The 15,075-nt window shown below is 40.5% G+C and overlaps 2 protein-coding genes across 3 annotated transcripts in view; one reads left to right on the top strand and one right to left on the bottom strand.

Annotated features, from left to right (window-relative positions):
- The window catches only part of NDUFAF5 (NADH:ubiquinone oxidoreductase complex assembly factor 5), a 129,073-nt gene that overhangs the window by 49,553 nt on the left and 64,445 nt on the right, over window positions 1-15,075 (bottom strand). Inside the window, exon 10 of the transcript XR_011996981.1 lies at window positions 14,104-14,580. The gene's annotated coding sequence lies outside the window, so the exon portion shown is untranslated. The remainder of the gene's footprint in view (window positions 1-14,103; window positions 14,581-15,075) is intronic.
- The window catches only part of SEL1L2 (SEL1L2 adaptor subunit of SYVN1 ubiquitin ligase), a 62,280-nt gene that overhangs the window by 42,684 nt on the left and 4,521 nt on the right, over window positions 1-15,075 (top strand). Inside the window, exons 10-15 of one of the 2 annotated variants that reach the window (XM_026002396.2) lie at window positions 1,415-1,477; window positions 2,072-2,159; window positions 5,068-5,216; window positions 6,604-6,769; window positions 6,877-6,951; window positions 10,866-11,038. In XM_026002396.2, the coding sequence (XP_025858181.2) occupies window positions 1,415-1,477; window positions 2,072-2,159; window positions 5,068-5,216; window positions 6,604-6,769; window positions 6,877-6,951; window positions 10,866-11,038 (714 nt within the window). The remainder of the gene's footprint in view (window positions 1-1,414; window positions 1,478-2,071; window positions 2,160-5,067; window positions 5,217-6,603; window positions 6,770-6,876; window positions 6,952-10,865; window positions 11,039-15,075) is intronic. The other variant, XM_072736412.1, reaches the window with a different exon arrangement.

Below are 15,075 nucleotides of genomic sequence, written 5' to 3'. Positions count from 1 at the left end.
TACCCTTCCCTTTTTCTCAATGTCTGAGTGAGGATAGTTAGAAGACAGACTCACCAGACTTTAGTACATCCATCACACCAGGCCTTATTACCCCCAGAGCAGACCATCCCAAGAGTCCTAGGACCACAGGTAGATAAAATCAGGGTACAATCAGGAAGAAGAGAGCAGTTGTATACAATCTGTTTTAAATACAGTTCTTAAAATAACTGGTTCTTTGATATGCACAAGCTCAAACTTTGGAGTTTTGAAATTATTTTCCAACTATGCCTCCTTTAGTTATGTGCTATTCTTGCATCACTGAGGGGTACTCCGGCTGCATTCACAATAACTACATTTAAGTAGTACTAAGAAATCTGGAGAGTTTTCTATCAAAACTTGAGTTCCTGAGGAAATACTATAAACCTGTAAAACAAACCTACAGGTCTGCTGAATGACAGTTAAGTAGCCAAATGTACCTCCTTACTTAGTCACTAAAGGGTGAAATGCATGATGGGAGACAAAAATAAAAGTGAGGTTTCTGGTTGGGGAAGTCACTTTTAAGGTTCACTCTTTATCCACGATTGATATGCTAAATATCAGTAAATTTGAACATGTGCTAAATTCCAAAATGTGCTAAAAACTCCCTTCCCTAGACTCTTTAGAATACTAATCAGAAAAATAAATGGTAATTAATTTAGCATCAAGTGGAAAAGAAGACACTGATGATGTTATAAGCAGTCAAATTTGAGTAAAGAAACATATTCCAACAATGCTTTACCATCCATAAAGGTTAGATTGACATTTGCAGAATCTCTAAAATGCTTTTTGGCTACTAATGTCGACCTCCTTTGACCAAAGCAGGTAAGACATGTCTGGATAGACTTATCCCTTCTGGAAAATTCTACACATCCTTCAAGACCAAGCTCAAAGGTCATCCTTTGACAACTCAATCCCCTCAGTCCCTAGCCTGATCCAGGCAGTTGAGTGTTCCTCTTCTAGGTGTCCACAACATTTCTGATCTAATTCTACTTACCACATTTGATGTGGCTATATTAAGAAGTGATACCTAGCCTGAGGCACGGATCATTGTTCATTCGTCTTTGAACTTTCACCTCCTACCTCAGTCCAACACCTATTAAGGAGTTACACACAAAGCAAGCACTAAATAAATAAATGCTGAATGAAAGAATGGAGAAAAGATTTGACTTTTCTTTCCCTCTTTTCTAGTCAAAGGGGTTATGAATGTATGAAAGGGAAAACTAGATAGAAACAGAATAATTTACCAACTGTGCCTGATTAACCTGCCTTGATTAATCCCCTATTGGGTGCATTTTAAATATATAGAATGATTTTATCATAATTTTCCTTATCATGAATTCTTTTGGGACTTTATTTGTACTTTTTTTTTTTTTTTGTACTTTTAAAACTATTCCAGGGCAATGCAATTGGTCTTCATGGGCTCGGTCTTCTTTATTTTTATGGGAAAGGAGTTCCTGTGGTAAGTTAAATAATTTCATTATCTTTTCAACATATTTCTAGCAATTTATAGGGTAAAATTCATGATCGTTGACTAATTTAAAGGAATTAGTCTCTAATACCTGGTTTGCCAGACTATTATACTTGATTATAGAAAATAAATTAATCCAGTGGAATATTTGCTAAAGAGACATAGAATAAATTTGTGACAAGAATAACAACCCTAATTATATCTTAGAATGATAGATGCTAAGTAACCTTAGAAATCATATAACCCCTGAGGATTTTCTCTGATAAATTTATCTTCTTAGTGTAACCTCTTAAGTGTAACCTCTTAACCTCTTAGTGTAACCTTTTAAGTGATCTTCCCCCATTATCTAACAAAACCTACTGTCAGTGTAAGAAAAGACATAATTTACAGTGAAAATGAGAGAATTATTTCCTAATAGAATCTAATATAATAGTGAAATAAAATGTATAATACTTCTGATACTATTTTAATTAGCCTAAGTCACATAAGGCATTATCTATACTCTTTTCTTTTTTAAGTGGAAGGCAATTGTTACCATGGAGTTATACATACACCTTTGAGTAATAGAGTGTAATTATCTTGCAGAATTATGCTGAGGCACTTAAATACTTTCAGAAAGCTGCAGAGAAAGGATGGCCCAACGCACAATTTCAGTTAGGCTTCATGTACTACTGTAAGTGCTACAAATATGGCTATTGTACCAAGAATGACAAATGCATTATTAAGTCTACTCCTTTCTTAACAAAAGTTAAATTGTTGGAGTGATTGTTTAGATAGAATATTGAGGCAGCAATTTGAGGAGGAATTTGAAGACTTAAGGAAAGAACAGTTGAGGGAGGAGGCAAAGAGGTACAGTCAGGAAGGTCACATTTGAAAAGGTCGAGTTTGAGGTGCCTTGTGATATCCAATGGGCATACCCAAAAGCAGGTATGAAACTCACAAGAGGGGAATCCCTGGGTGGCGCAGCGGTTTGGCGCCGGCCTTTGGCCCAGGGCACGATCCTGGAGACCCTGGATCGAATCCCACATCAGGTTCCCGGTGCATGGGGCCTGCCTTCTCCCTCTGCCTGTGTCTCTGCCTCTCTCTCTCTCTCTCTGTGACTATCATAAATAAATAAAAATTAAAAAAAAAAAAAAAAGAAACTCACAAGAAAGTTCAGACTTGAAAAGAAAGGTTTGAGAGGCATCAACATACAGGAGTTAGTCAAAAGTAGTTGAGACTGCAAAAAGAAAAGAGAGAGAGCATGAGAGGAATGGTGGACCATGGTCAGAAATCTGGTAGTTCTCAGTGCTGTATTGAAAAGATGGGCAGAGAAAGAGTAGTCACGAAAAGACTGAAAAGGCATGGTCAGAGGAATAGGTGGGAAAAGTGATCTTAAGGAAGCCACAGGATAGAACTGTCAAGGAACAATAAGTGCAATGTGAAGCTTGCTTCTTCAAAACAAAAACGAAACAGGGACATCTGATGGTTCATTTGGTTACTAAGCAGCTGCCCCTGGCTCAGGTCATGATCCCAGGGTCCTGAAATTGAGCCCTGCATCTGGCTCCCTGCTCAGTGGGGGGCCTGCTTCTCGTTCTACCTCTGCCTTTCCCCCTGCTTGTGCTCTCAGTCAAATAAATAAAACTTTAAAACAAAAAACAAACAAAAAAAATAAGAAAGGGGTGAGAATCCATGGGACTTGTCAATATAGAGAAGTTTATGTGGTCATTAGACTGGTTGGGGTAGAAGCCAGATACAATGGATTGAGGTATGACTAGAAGGTGAGAAAGTAGACGAGTAAATTCTTATAAATTCTATTGTTGGAAATTGTGTGCCTTTAAATGGAAGAAAGGAAATGGAACAGTGGCATGAAGAGACAGACCAAGGACCAAGAACCAATAGGGAGTTCTTTTCAAGATGATAGAGACCTGGGTATAATATTTGGCAAAAAAAGAGCTAGCCAATGGAGATGGTTAATGTGTCTTGGGAGTGATGAGATAGTTGATGAAAAGGTTGTGGAAAAGGTTGGGTGGCATTAGGATCTGATTGCACCTAGGTAGGTGGAGGCCTCCTTAGTCTTTTTAAAGAGCAGGGATTTCTCATTCTCAGAGACTGGGGAGATGGAGGAAAGAATGGTGTAGATGTAAATCTGCAGTGAGTGAGAGACAAGAGAGAAAAGACAACATAAGAATTTTGGTATGCACTAGGAGGTACAAAGTTGCCGTCTGAGAGCAAAGATAGGTCTCAGAAAGCCATGAAAGTTTGTCATACTCTGTGGGGATTGAGAGAGGGGGAGTGCCCAAGATGAATACCAAGAGATCTGAACATATCTGAGTCCCCACTATGTCCTTCCTTTCAGAGGTAGAGCTAGGGCAGCAGCAGATTGCATCATCAGCTGGCATTTTTCACAGTAGCCCAGGGGGACAGCCTATTTTGTACTGTCTTGGGTGGTTGCCAAAGATGGCCTTGTTCTTCTAGTTCATTACAAGTCCCAGGCCCAGGATCTATCAGATTCCTCAAGCTTCTAGAATAAGGGTAATAGTAATGGCTAATGTTTATTAAGTCTTTTTGCGTAATTACTCATTTAGACCTCTCAATATGTCTAGGGAGTATCCTACAGTTTATAGATGAGCTAACTGAGCCATATTGAAATCCATCAGCTTGCCCAAGATCACACAGTTAGTGGAGCTGGCATTCAAACCCAAAAGATTTGCCTCCAGAGCCTTTGTTCTTAGCAGCACTGCTTCTAAAGGCTATGAAATGTTGAGAGCTGGAAGACAATTTAAGGACCATCTACTGAAAGCCTCTCTTTTTATAAATGAAGGACCTAAAGTTGCCCAGCTCACAAAGGAGTAACAAGAGAGCCAGGAAAAGAATCCCAGCTGCTGCGAGCGTGCTGATTTTCCACCCTAGCCCCAAATGCCTCTCCTTGCTCCAACCATGAGTCGAATCTTGAGTGGGGCCTCCTGGAGCTAGGATTTGCCTGTTCCAAACTCTGTAATTATGGCTGGGAGGAGCTCCACTGGTCTCCCGCTGTGGAAGGACAAGGATGGTGAGCCACATCCTGGTGTTGTCCCTGGTCCTCAGAGACCACCTCTTGGTCGCCTTTTCATTAACCTTAAGTATGCCGTATTGAGGAGATACTTTCATGAGACTATAGAGTCTGTCTTCTTCAGGTTTCTGAATGGGTCAAGAACATAAATTTCCATGTTCTTACTTACAATCAAACTTCACTTTTTTTTCCCTCTAAATAGTGGATCTATATAACAGCTTGACTTCTGGTTGGCTTTTCTCATCCTATTTAAAATAGTAGGTGGGACACCTGGGTGGCTCAGTGGTTGAACATCTGCCTTCGGCTGGGAGGTAATCCTGGAGTCCCCCATCGAGTCCCCCATCGGGCTCGCTGCAGGAAGCCTGCTTCTCCCTCTGCCTATGCCTGTGCCTCTCTGTGTGTGTGTCTCTCATGTATAAATAAATAAAATCTTTAAAAATAAAAAGAATTTTAAAAATAAAATAGGCATCACTGTGACCATTATACCCATAGAGTATAATGTAAAAAATAAAATGAACAAGGGGTGGCTCAAAATAATTTTAATTTTCAGCTGGCTCTGGAGTATGGAAGGATTATAAACTTGCCTTCAAATATTTTTACTTGGCATCTCAGAGTGGGCAGCCCCTTGCCATTTATTATCTGGCCGAGATGTACGCGACAGGAACAGGAGTGTTAAGATCGTGCAGAACTGCTGTGGAGGTAAGTAACAGGAGGCTTTTAAAGAATTATTCACTTATCACAGAGAGGAGGTGATACTGTCCTTAAGTTAGTTGTTAGTGTCTTCGATTTTATAGATATCACCTCTCCCCGTTGAGAGTGTGAACACTGACATTTGCCAGGGCAAAAAAGCTGTACCATAATTCAGGCTGGGAAAGGGAATAAGGGAATGATCCCTCCTCTCGTGCATCTGGCTTTCATCAGGTTCAGAGCTCACTTCAGAAGTTCATTAAGGAGCTCTGCCTCCACCTTCAGTCAAATGGCCAGGGCAGTTTTGGCCCTTCTAAGTAGGGTTGGGAGTTGTGACTTAAATGAATGGCTCGGTTTATCCCAGAAAATGTAGCCCACTTCTTCCCAGAAAAGAAGGTCCTTAGGTTTTTGATGATTTGGATGACAGCTGAGAAAGTGAGTTCTTTCAGCCCAAGCCAGTGATGTACTTTTCAAAAAGAAGCTTTTAGGACTTTAATGACCTTCATTGATTTATTAAACACTTTCGCTGCACCAATATAAATATCTCCATATTGCAATCTGGCCCCTCTGAAACTCATTTCAAAGGCTGCCAGCTAATAATCTATCTTTAGATTTGCTCCTTTGCCAACTTCCTCATGAATTATGTATGGCTAACCTCTTTTGGTTACATAAGGGCTATTCAGCTATGTTGACATCTGTCCCCACATTGCTCTGCACACCACCCTCGTGTTATGTCATCTACACCCTCAGGCACTGTCTTCCCTGCATTCTCTACTTTCCACATCAGCTGTGGCCCTTATAACTCACCCTTGCAGAGTAGCAGTGCCCAGAAAAGATCCTTAAAAAAAAAAAAAAAAAAAAGGAAGTTGATACGTTCGTTCTTGTCCTGCCAAATGGCCCCTAAGTCGGGAGAGTTTATTACGTAAATTTAAAATGATCCTCAGGAAGTTTCAGCTCAAGACCAAAAAAATATACACTTTGTAATCTTTGTGCCTATGGAAAGTATTATCTCTTTACCCTACATAATTTTTAAAAGCCATGCTTTAGATCTAAAATCCTTGCCTGGGGATCCCTGGGTGGCGCAGCGGTTTAGCGCCTGCCTTTGGCCCAGGGCGCGATCCTGGAGACCCGGGATCGAATCCCACATCAGGCTCCCGGTGCATGGAGCCTGCTTCTCCCTCTACCTGTGTCTCTGCCTCTCTCTCTCTCTCTCACTGTGTGCCTATCATAAATAAATAAATTAATTAATTAAAAAAATAAAAAAAATAAAATAAAAAAATAAAATCCTTGCCTGACCAACCAGCAGAAGCTGGTGATTAACTTCATTTATCACTTATCGTTTACCTGAGATGAAGTATATTGGCTAACTAGTCTACTTGATTTCTTCTTCCATGTACAGCTTTATAAAGGAGTCTGTGAACTAGGCCACTGGGCTGAGAAATTCCTGACAGCATACTTTGCCTATAAGGATGGTGATATAGATTCTTCTCTTGTTCAGTATGCACTACTTGCAGAAATGGGGTATGAAGTAGCTCAAAGCAATTCAGCATTCATTTTGGAATCTAGTAAGATAAGTTAAAATTCTCTGCAATTCCCCAATCATACATATGCATAAATGACTTTACTACATAGGTATTTTAAGCCTTCCTAATGAAATGTCTCCTTTTTTTAGAAAAGGCTAAAATTCTTGAAAAGGAGAAGATGTATCCAATGGCACTTCTCCTATGGAATCGAGCTGCCATTCAAGGTATAGAACCTCGGTAAAGATGAGCGCATACCTGGTCCCTGTCCACTATTAGTCATTAATTTGCTCCAACTGAGTTCTTGGGCATAGAAGCAGAAAGCTTCAGGGTATTAATTAGGTGGTATTTCCAACTCTACCAATCTTAGCCAGTCTTTGGCAAGGGGTCATTTCCAGGAATTTCTTCTCTTTGTTATTCTTAAGTTCCTTAGTTTGTAAACCATAGGAATTTCCCATGGCTCTGTCTCCATGGTCCAGAGCAGTTGTTTGAAACATGACAGTTTTACTCAGTTACTCATTTGCTGACTTTTTCCTGAACTTATCAGAAAACTGACCTATGTCTCAATGAATGTATAGGCAAAATTATTCACGATCTAAGACTCATTTGATTTCTCTCTTACAATACCATGTAGATGATCACTACAAACTTCAGATCTTTAGTATCACTATTAACGTGTTAGCATCAGAAAACAAAACAGAACAAAACCCTGAGTCAAATATCAAGATCCTCTCCATGTCCCTGGGCTTCTCCTGCCCTGTGTACAGAGTTCACATGTGATGGGGAAGGTGCACTTGTACCTGTGGGAAAGCATTGATAGCTGGCATTATTAAAAGCAAACAAATGCAGCAAAGCTCTCACTATCAGGATTTGGATATGTGAGGAACTCTTGCGCATTAAAAGAGCAATTTTGCTTCTGATTCCATTTCTTAAAATTGTCTCGTGGTAAGGTCAATTCTTCTCTTTTCTATAAGAAGTAAATGAGATAAAAAATAATTCCCAAGTGACACTAATAGGAAGCCGAGGGGAAAAAAATCACAGGGGTGCCTTCGAAGATCCAGCTGAGCCGGTAACATAGCAGCAAGCCATCCACGCAATTTTAGCGAGAAATTCCCTAAAGAAGACAAGTGTGTGTTTCCCAAAATGCAGTAAAGACCCTGTTTGGCATAGAGAAACAACACCAATCTCTCAGCTATGGCAAATCAGCTCAATTGCAGCAAATACAGGCTTATTCTAAGCCAGGAAATTGCACCAAGGAAAAGAGACATTGAATGCGAGAGGACATTAATATTAAATAGAATTCACCAATATAAAAAAAAATGTCAGAGCGCGAAAAATAATTCTGTGTCACAAGAGAGATCAGGCACGAGTGTCCCTGGAGATGGGGCTGCTGAATGTCTCCCTTGAGGTTAGAAAATGTAATGATGAATGTTTCTAATCACTGGTGAGGAAGAGTGGTGACCCCTCAGGATTCAGTCACTATGCAATGACTGTGAAATTCCAGGGGGGAGTCCCTCCCACTGTCAGGTGACCCCCTGAGAGCCTGTCAGGGTCACCACATGCTCCCAGTCAGCTCCCCAATTAGGGTGGAGCTGACTCCTCTGGAAAACCTACTAGTTAATTGCCTTCCTTCTTAGGGACTTCAGAGACCCTGCTTACTGCTTTTAAAGCTTGAAAATGCACAGAAGTCCTGTCCTTTTGTAGTTATGGCCCAGAAAGAATCTTCAGGTCAATGGAGAGCAACTTCCAGCAAAATTAGAAATGGAGTGGGTTTCTCATTACGGCTTTAAGGGACTTGGGATGCGTTGGTGGCTCAGCGGTTGAGCATCTGCCTTTAGCTCAGGGCATGATCCTGGGGTCCTGGATCGAGTCCCACATCAGTTTCCTTGCAGGGAGCCTGCTTCTCCCTCTGCTATGTCTCTGCTTCTCTCTCTCTGTCTCTCATGAATAAATAAAAATTTAAAAAATCTTTTTTTAAGAAAAAGGTTCTAAGGGACTTTGCCTCTTCAGGTCCCTGCAGACCCCTCTCTTGCGTGGCATTTCTAGAAGGACTTGCCCCCAACTACCTGTACCTTTTGAAGCATCTGGGAAGCAAATCCTGTTTTAACCAATGTCTTTAGCTGCTTATGAATTTTATGATGATACCTCTACTCAGAGCTAAAGATGGCTCATGGTGTTACACTTTAATAGAGGATTCTAGAAGATTAAGAGAACTTCAATACCCAAAGGAATTGATTTCAAAGGATTTTAGGCATTGCAGTGGGCCAAATGTGGGAGAAATTTTGGATGGAAGGAGTCCTATAGCCCTTAATATATACGTCAGACCATACTACTGGGGGTGCTTCCTCCTTTTCCATGTAACTCTAGACCATGCTATAGAAGTTGGCCACACCTGAGATGGATGTCCTAGATTAGCACTTCCTCATCTTTTCTTTTTAAGATTTTATTTATTTATTCATGAGAGACACACACAGAGAGGCAGAGACATAGGCAGAGGGAGAAGCAGGCTCCTTGCAGGGAGCCTGATGCAGGACTCAATCCCTGGACACTGGGATCACACCCTGAGCCAAAGGCAGATGCTCAACCACTGAGACACCCAGGCATCCCAGCATTTCCTCATCTTTTCAATTAAAATTTTTCTAGTGAATGAAAACATGGACCTCAAAGAGACCCTTAGAGGTTATCCCTAAGTGGCCTTCTGAAGACTGAAGCCTCATATCTTAGAAAGTTACACGAACTTTTTCTACTCCTGGATATATACAAATTTGTTGGAAAGTAGGATTTCTAAATTATTTAACACTTGAGGAAAGCATTTTCTAAAAATGTCTGTCCATTCATTCCATAAATATTTGCAAATGCCATTCTAGGTCTGGAGCAATATCAGTGATCGAGAACTTCAAAATTGTTGTCCTCATAAGAGAGAGTGAAAATAAATTCATGAGAGAGAGAAAGTAAACACATAAGATTACAGCGAGGGGCACCTAGGTGGCTGAGTGGTTGAGCGTCTGCCTTTGGCTTCAGGTCACGATCCCAGGGTCCTGGGATCAAGTCCCACATTGGGCTCCCCACAGAGAGCCTGCTTCTCCCTCTGCCTATGTCTCTGCCTCTCTGTCTCTCTGTGTCTCTCATGAATAAATAAATAAAATCTTTAAAAAAAAAAAAGATAACAGCAACATGTGCTGTGAAGGAAATAAAACATGGAGGTGAGATAGGTAACTACTGGAGTAGGGGATGAGGGGATACTTTAGACAAAGTAGTCAGAGAAGGCATCTAGGAAGGAAGTGACATTTGCAGTGAGACCTTAATAATGAGAAACCAGCAAATGAAGAATCAGAGAAGTCCAAACATGACAGGCTGAGGGACATGGAGAATCTTAATGCAGAGGTCCTGGGGCAAGAATGACTTTGGTGCATTGAAGGAGTATTACAGAATATTAAGAAAGCTAGAGCATATCAAGAAATTGACATGTGATGAGGCTAGTCAGGGAGGTGGAAGGCAGATGAAGTACCACTGAGAGGTCAGGTAGGGAGTCTGGGTACTATTCTAAGTGCAAAGTGAAGCATTTGGGGGCCAGGGGGAAATAACATGATTTGACTTTACATTTTAAAAAAGTCATCCTGGGGGCACCTGGGTGGCTCAGTCGGTTAAGTGACCAACTTGGTTTCTGTTCTGGTCATGATCTCAAGGTCATGAGATCAACCCACCCCACACTGTGTCATGCTCCACACTCAGCAGAAAGAGTGCTAGAGATTCTGTCTCTCCCTCTGCCCCACCACCTGCAGCTTGTGCACACACCCTCTCTCTCTTTAAATAAATAAATAAATAAATAAATAAATAAATAAATAAATAAACAAATAAATATTTAAAAAAAATCATCCTAGCAGATGAACATTTGTACTATACCATGGAAGTTGTCCTGCAATGAAAACAGCTAGTAAAAAAAAAAAAAAAAAAAAAAAAAAAAGAAAACAGCTAGTGTTGAGTGTTATATTTTATATTCTATAAATTATATATAATCTTGATTCTAAGATTCTGAGTGTTTTTTCTTTTTTATGTATACTACCACTAGTATACACTGAGTTACTAGGAACCATACACAAATCATCAGATTTTTTTCTTCTCTTTTTAACGTTTCTATCAGGCAATGCGTTTGCTAGAGTGAAAATTGGAGATTACCATTACTATGGCTACGGGACTAAGAAAGACTATCAGACAGCAGCCACACATTACAGCATTGCAGCTGACAAGTACCACAGCGCACAAGCCATGTTCAATCTGGCCTATATGTATGAACACGGTTTGGGTATCGCAAAGGTAATAATCCACAGCTAGTCATGGCAGCTGTATTGGTAAGGGAAATTTGTAGAAGTTTTTAATTTCATTGATGTTATCAGTGTAGAGGAAGGAAAGAAAAGACAATATTTGCTGCTGAATCCCTCCCCCTGTACCAACACAGAATACTTACCCTAACATGAACTCTATGAGGAGGAAAGACATTTCCTGCCCAAAGACATAACTAATGAGTTGAAGTAAATCTAGTCTAGGCTAATTAGATTCATAACTTCAAGATTTTTCCAGCAATAGTCATGGCCCCTGCCCCCATTCCCTTCCACCTCCAGGCCTTTTTCCATTAAAATATCCATTGACTCTAAAGCTGTCAGTAAATAAGGAGAAGGTGGGAATGAGGTCAGAGCTGGATACCAAGGTGATATTAATTCCAGAAATGTCTTGTAAATCACCCACACTGTGTACATGACACAGTGCTGAGCACTCTAGAGTATCCTAAGAAAATAGATCTCCATCCTTCAAAGACTACAATTTACTTGAGATAAAGTATATTTAAAAAGAAAGAGAGCTAACACAATAAGAAGATACTGGGTAAATCTTTTGTAAGTGTAATTAAGATAAAGGATTGCATTGGGTTCTGGCAGTGAGAAAGGTATACTAAATATCAATAATGATAGTAACAGCCAGGCATTGGTGTGTTATATATACTATACCATTTAAATCACACAGCCACTCAACGAGATAAGCCTTATCATTGTCATCAGTGTATGCATCAGGAAACCAAAAGTGCAGAGAGGGTAAGTCACATGGCCAACTTTGTAGAACTCATTGGTTCTCTGACTCATGGAGTCAGAATTTGAATCCAGGCCTCTCTGACCCCATGTTTTGTTGGTGGGGGGTGGGGAGATGTGTGAGCTCTGCATCGAGTCCTTCTTGGTGCTCAAGTATATATTTCATATCAGAGTTTATACTCCTTGCTGTGTTTTCAGAGCCAAACAATGAAGAGGTTATCAGATTTTCTATGCTTTCTTCTTTCTTCTAGTTGGGCTAGTAGTTGAGAGTTACTGATGGGGAATTTCCTATCTGACTGCCAATGGTACACCCACCCTGCAACAACCAAGGGCTTCACATTTAGGCACGGACAATCCGGACAATCCAGATCCCTGCCTTCTTGAGCTCTCCCTGTGGCCTGCCTTTTGGCTGATCACTTTTCCTCAGCTCTAGTACTCTAAACAGTGGAAAGAATGTCAAATCCAAATCCAATCTGTTGGAGGGCCTGGGTGGCTCAGTCAGTTAAGCATCTGCCTTTGGCTCAGGTCATGATCCCAGCATCCTGTGGGACTCAGTCCCACATCAGGCTCTCTGCTCAGCAGGGGAGTCTGCTTCTCCCCCTCCCCCAGCTCACGGTCTCTCTCTCTCTCTCCCTTGCTCACTCTCTCTCTTTCAAATAAATAAAATCCTCAAATATAGTCTGTTTTCCCCATTCTTAGTAGATAAAAGCTTCCTGCGTTTATAAAATGGGATCAAATAGCTAAATCAGAAGATTTCCTTGGATGTCATTTAGCTATACTCTACTCCCTTACAACCATCATCCACAGCTATAAAACAGAATGATACCTCCCCACCCCAGGCTTTGAAATAAAACAATAAGTCTTTGTGAAAGGGCTTTGTAGTCAGTGTATGGAATGACTGGTTTTTAGATCAGAAGAGAATTTGAGTGACTGCTAAGTTTCAATAAAATTGAAGCTTTTGTTCATCATTCCTCATGCAGAATTTAACAATAATGTTGACAGGAGCACTGTGTGTATCATGGATAAAAGTGACCTCATTCTATGGGCTACATTCAAATTAGCTCACCTGTCTTATGTGCTTCAAGGACTTGGTCCCCATGACAGCCTTATCCTCACCACAATAAGGCCATTTTGCCTTAAGACCTTAGAGGCAGGGAGGACACAGGACCAACTGTGTGAGAGGACATACTCTGTCTACGGAAGCCCAGGTGGCCCACTGTGTCAGAGGGTCTGATTTTCCTTCTTGTAGTCACCAGTAGTAGGATATATAACACACCAGTGCCTATTCACAATGTCAGTAGAGATTGTCAGGTTGTTTCATACATTTAGAAAAAAATTTGAAACTTGTCTCTGACCACATTTCTGTTCTTTCCTGTCCAGGTCCCGTAAAATCATGGGCAGTTCATTTTGATCAGTATCTCATAGTCACATGTGTATTTTTTTCCTACAGAAAGTCTCTACATGGAAAAATACAAAAACAAAAAACAGTGCTATACTCAGACCTGGACATGGGTATTTTAGATTTAGTTAATGAGGAGCCATTGCTCTTTGTCTTTATTAATTTTTTTCTGTTTTGCAATTAGAAAAATGATAACCCAGGGGCCAAGTTGATTAGTCTTGTTACCTCATAGTCAAATTAACAAGAAGATACCACCTTTTCTCATCCTTAAAATGAATATACTGATAATTAAACGCAAAAAGCTTCTTCCAGCAATGGTTAATGAAAGCAAAGCAATTAGGAGAATAGACTTTCACAGCATTAAGTCATCAAGTAATTAAGCATTTCTTCGGCAGGGCACTTCACAGTCCTCTTTATTAGTTAATCCTCATGCAAACCACTGTGAAAGATAAGTATAATACCATTACCAGGATTTCTGAGAATTGAAAAAGCTTTTGTAAATATAGAGCCCTCCTGGAGAAGGAAGTGAGGTATAAATCAACCCTTGGTAAATCAATATAAAAATATGGGTCATTGTCGTCCTCATCGGTCTTTAAGAAAGGACATCGGGACTAGGGTTATGTAGGTGACTTATCTTAATCGCTTCACTGAGAAGCATCTCATTCCCCAATTTATGACTTTGAACTAAGCTCAGTGAATTCCTTGACTTAAACTGGGCCAGGACTGACTACACCATTGTTCTGGGAATACAAAATAATGCCTGAGGAAAAACTGGGAGAAGACCTGATCTAATTTAGAAATATAAGCACTCAGCTCACAAGTTGTTATGGAACCCTATTTCAATTTACCCTTGATTTAGAAGTACTTCAGAAATTTAACCATGAAGAAAACGTGTCGCTCACCTCCTCCTGCCCATTCCTCCTGTCTGTATCCTGGCTCTGGCCAGAGTTTCTCCTCCATGTAGGCTTGTTGTAAAGGCTTCTCCATGGCCTCCCATCCTAGTGTTCTTCTTTTAGATCTGCTGCAGAGAAAGCTGTGCCTGCCAAAGATTTTAATCCCCAATTCACAGGGAGGACTTGTTGCTGAGATGTGTCTCCTCCTGGTCAGAGACTACATTTCCCAGCTCTCTTTATTCCACATGACTGGTTCCTACCAACGGAATAGAAGTAAAAGTGAAGAGTGTCATTTCTGGGCTAAGGCAGCCAAGAAGTAGATGGAGCTTCTCCTTCCTTAGGCTCTTTCCCCTTCCTTAGTCTCTTTCCCCTTCTATTGTTTGAATGCAGAACACAAAGAGGCTCTCAGGGATGGCAGAACCACATGGTGGAAGGAGCTTGGGTCTCTCGATTACCACATGAAGAAAATTCACCCCATGTTGAGATCTGGGAATTGAGTTGTTACAGATGTTAGCATTACCTCAGTTAATACATAATCCATCTAACAAAGCACTACCAGGTTATTTTTGATAAAATACAATCTGATACTGCTAGTCCTCCACCTCACTTTTCCCAGAATCTTGCAAATACACAAAAAAATACAAGCAAACAAACACAGAAATAAAATCATCTTTTTGACTTTGTATTGCCTAATTAAGTGTTACTCTGCCATTCAAAACCCTCCTTGACCTAATTTACCTACTTCCCTACGTATCTTCTAGACCATTTTTCCTTCCTTTCCCCAACCAGAGATCTTGAATTAAACCCTCCCGACCTTTGGTTATATCACCCCATTTGCTGGAATGATCCTCTCCCACAGCTTCGACCACTGAAGACCCCTGCATTTTTCAAAGACTAGTTCCTATATCATCTCCTCCATGAACCCTTTAATGAGCACTCAGATTTGAAAGGTATCTGCATCTGCTTCTAAACTACCTGGTA

This window comes from Vulpes vulpes, chromosome 14 (assembly GCF_048418805.1).
Source record: "Vulpes vulpes isolate BD-2025 chromosome 14, VulVul3, whole genome shotgun sequence".
NCBI classification, from domain to species: Eukaryota; Metazoa; Chordata; class Mammalia; order Carnivora; family Canidae; genus Vulpes; species Vulpes vulpes.
The sequence above is the reverse complement of the archived record's forward strand: the minus strand, read 5'-3'. Positions and strand labels throughout refer to the sequence as shown.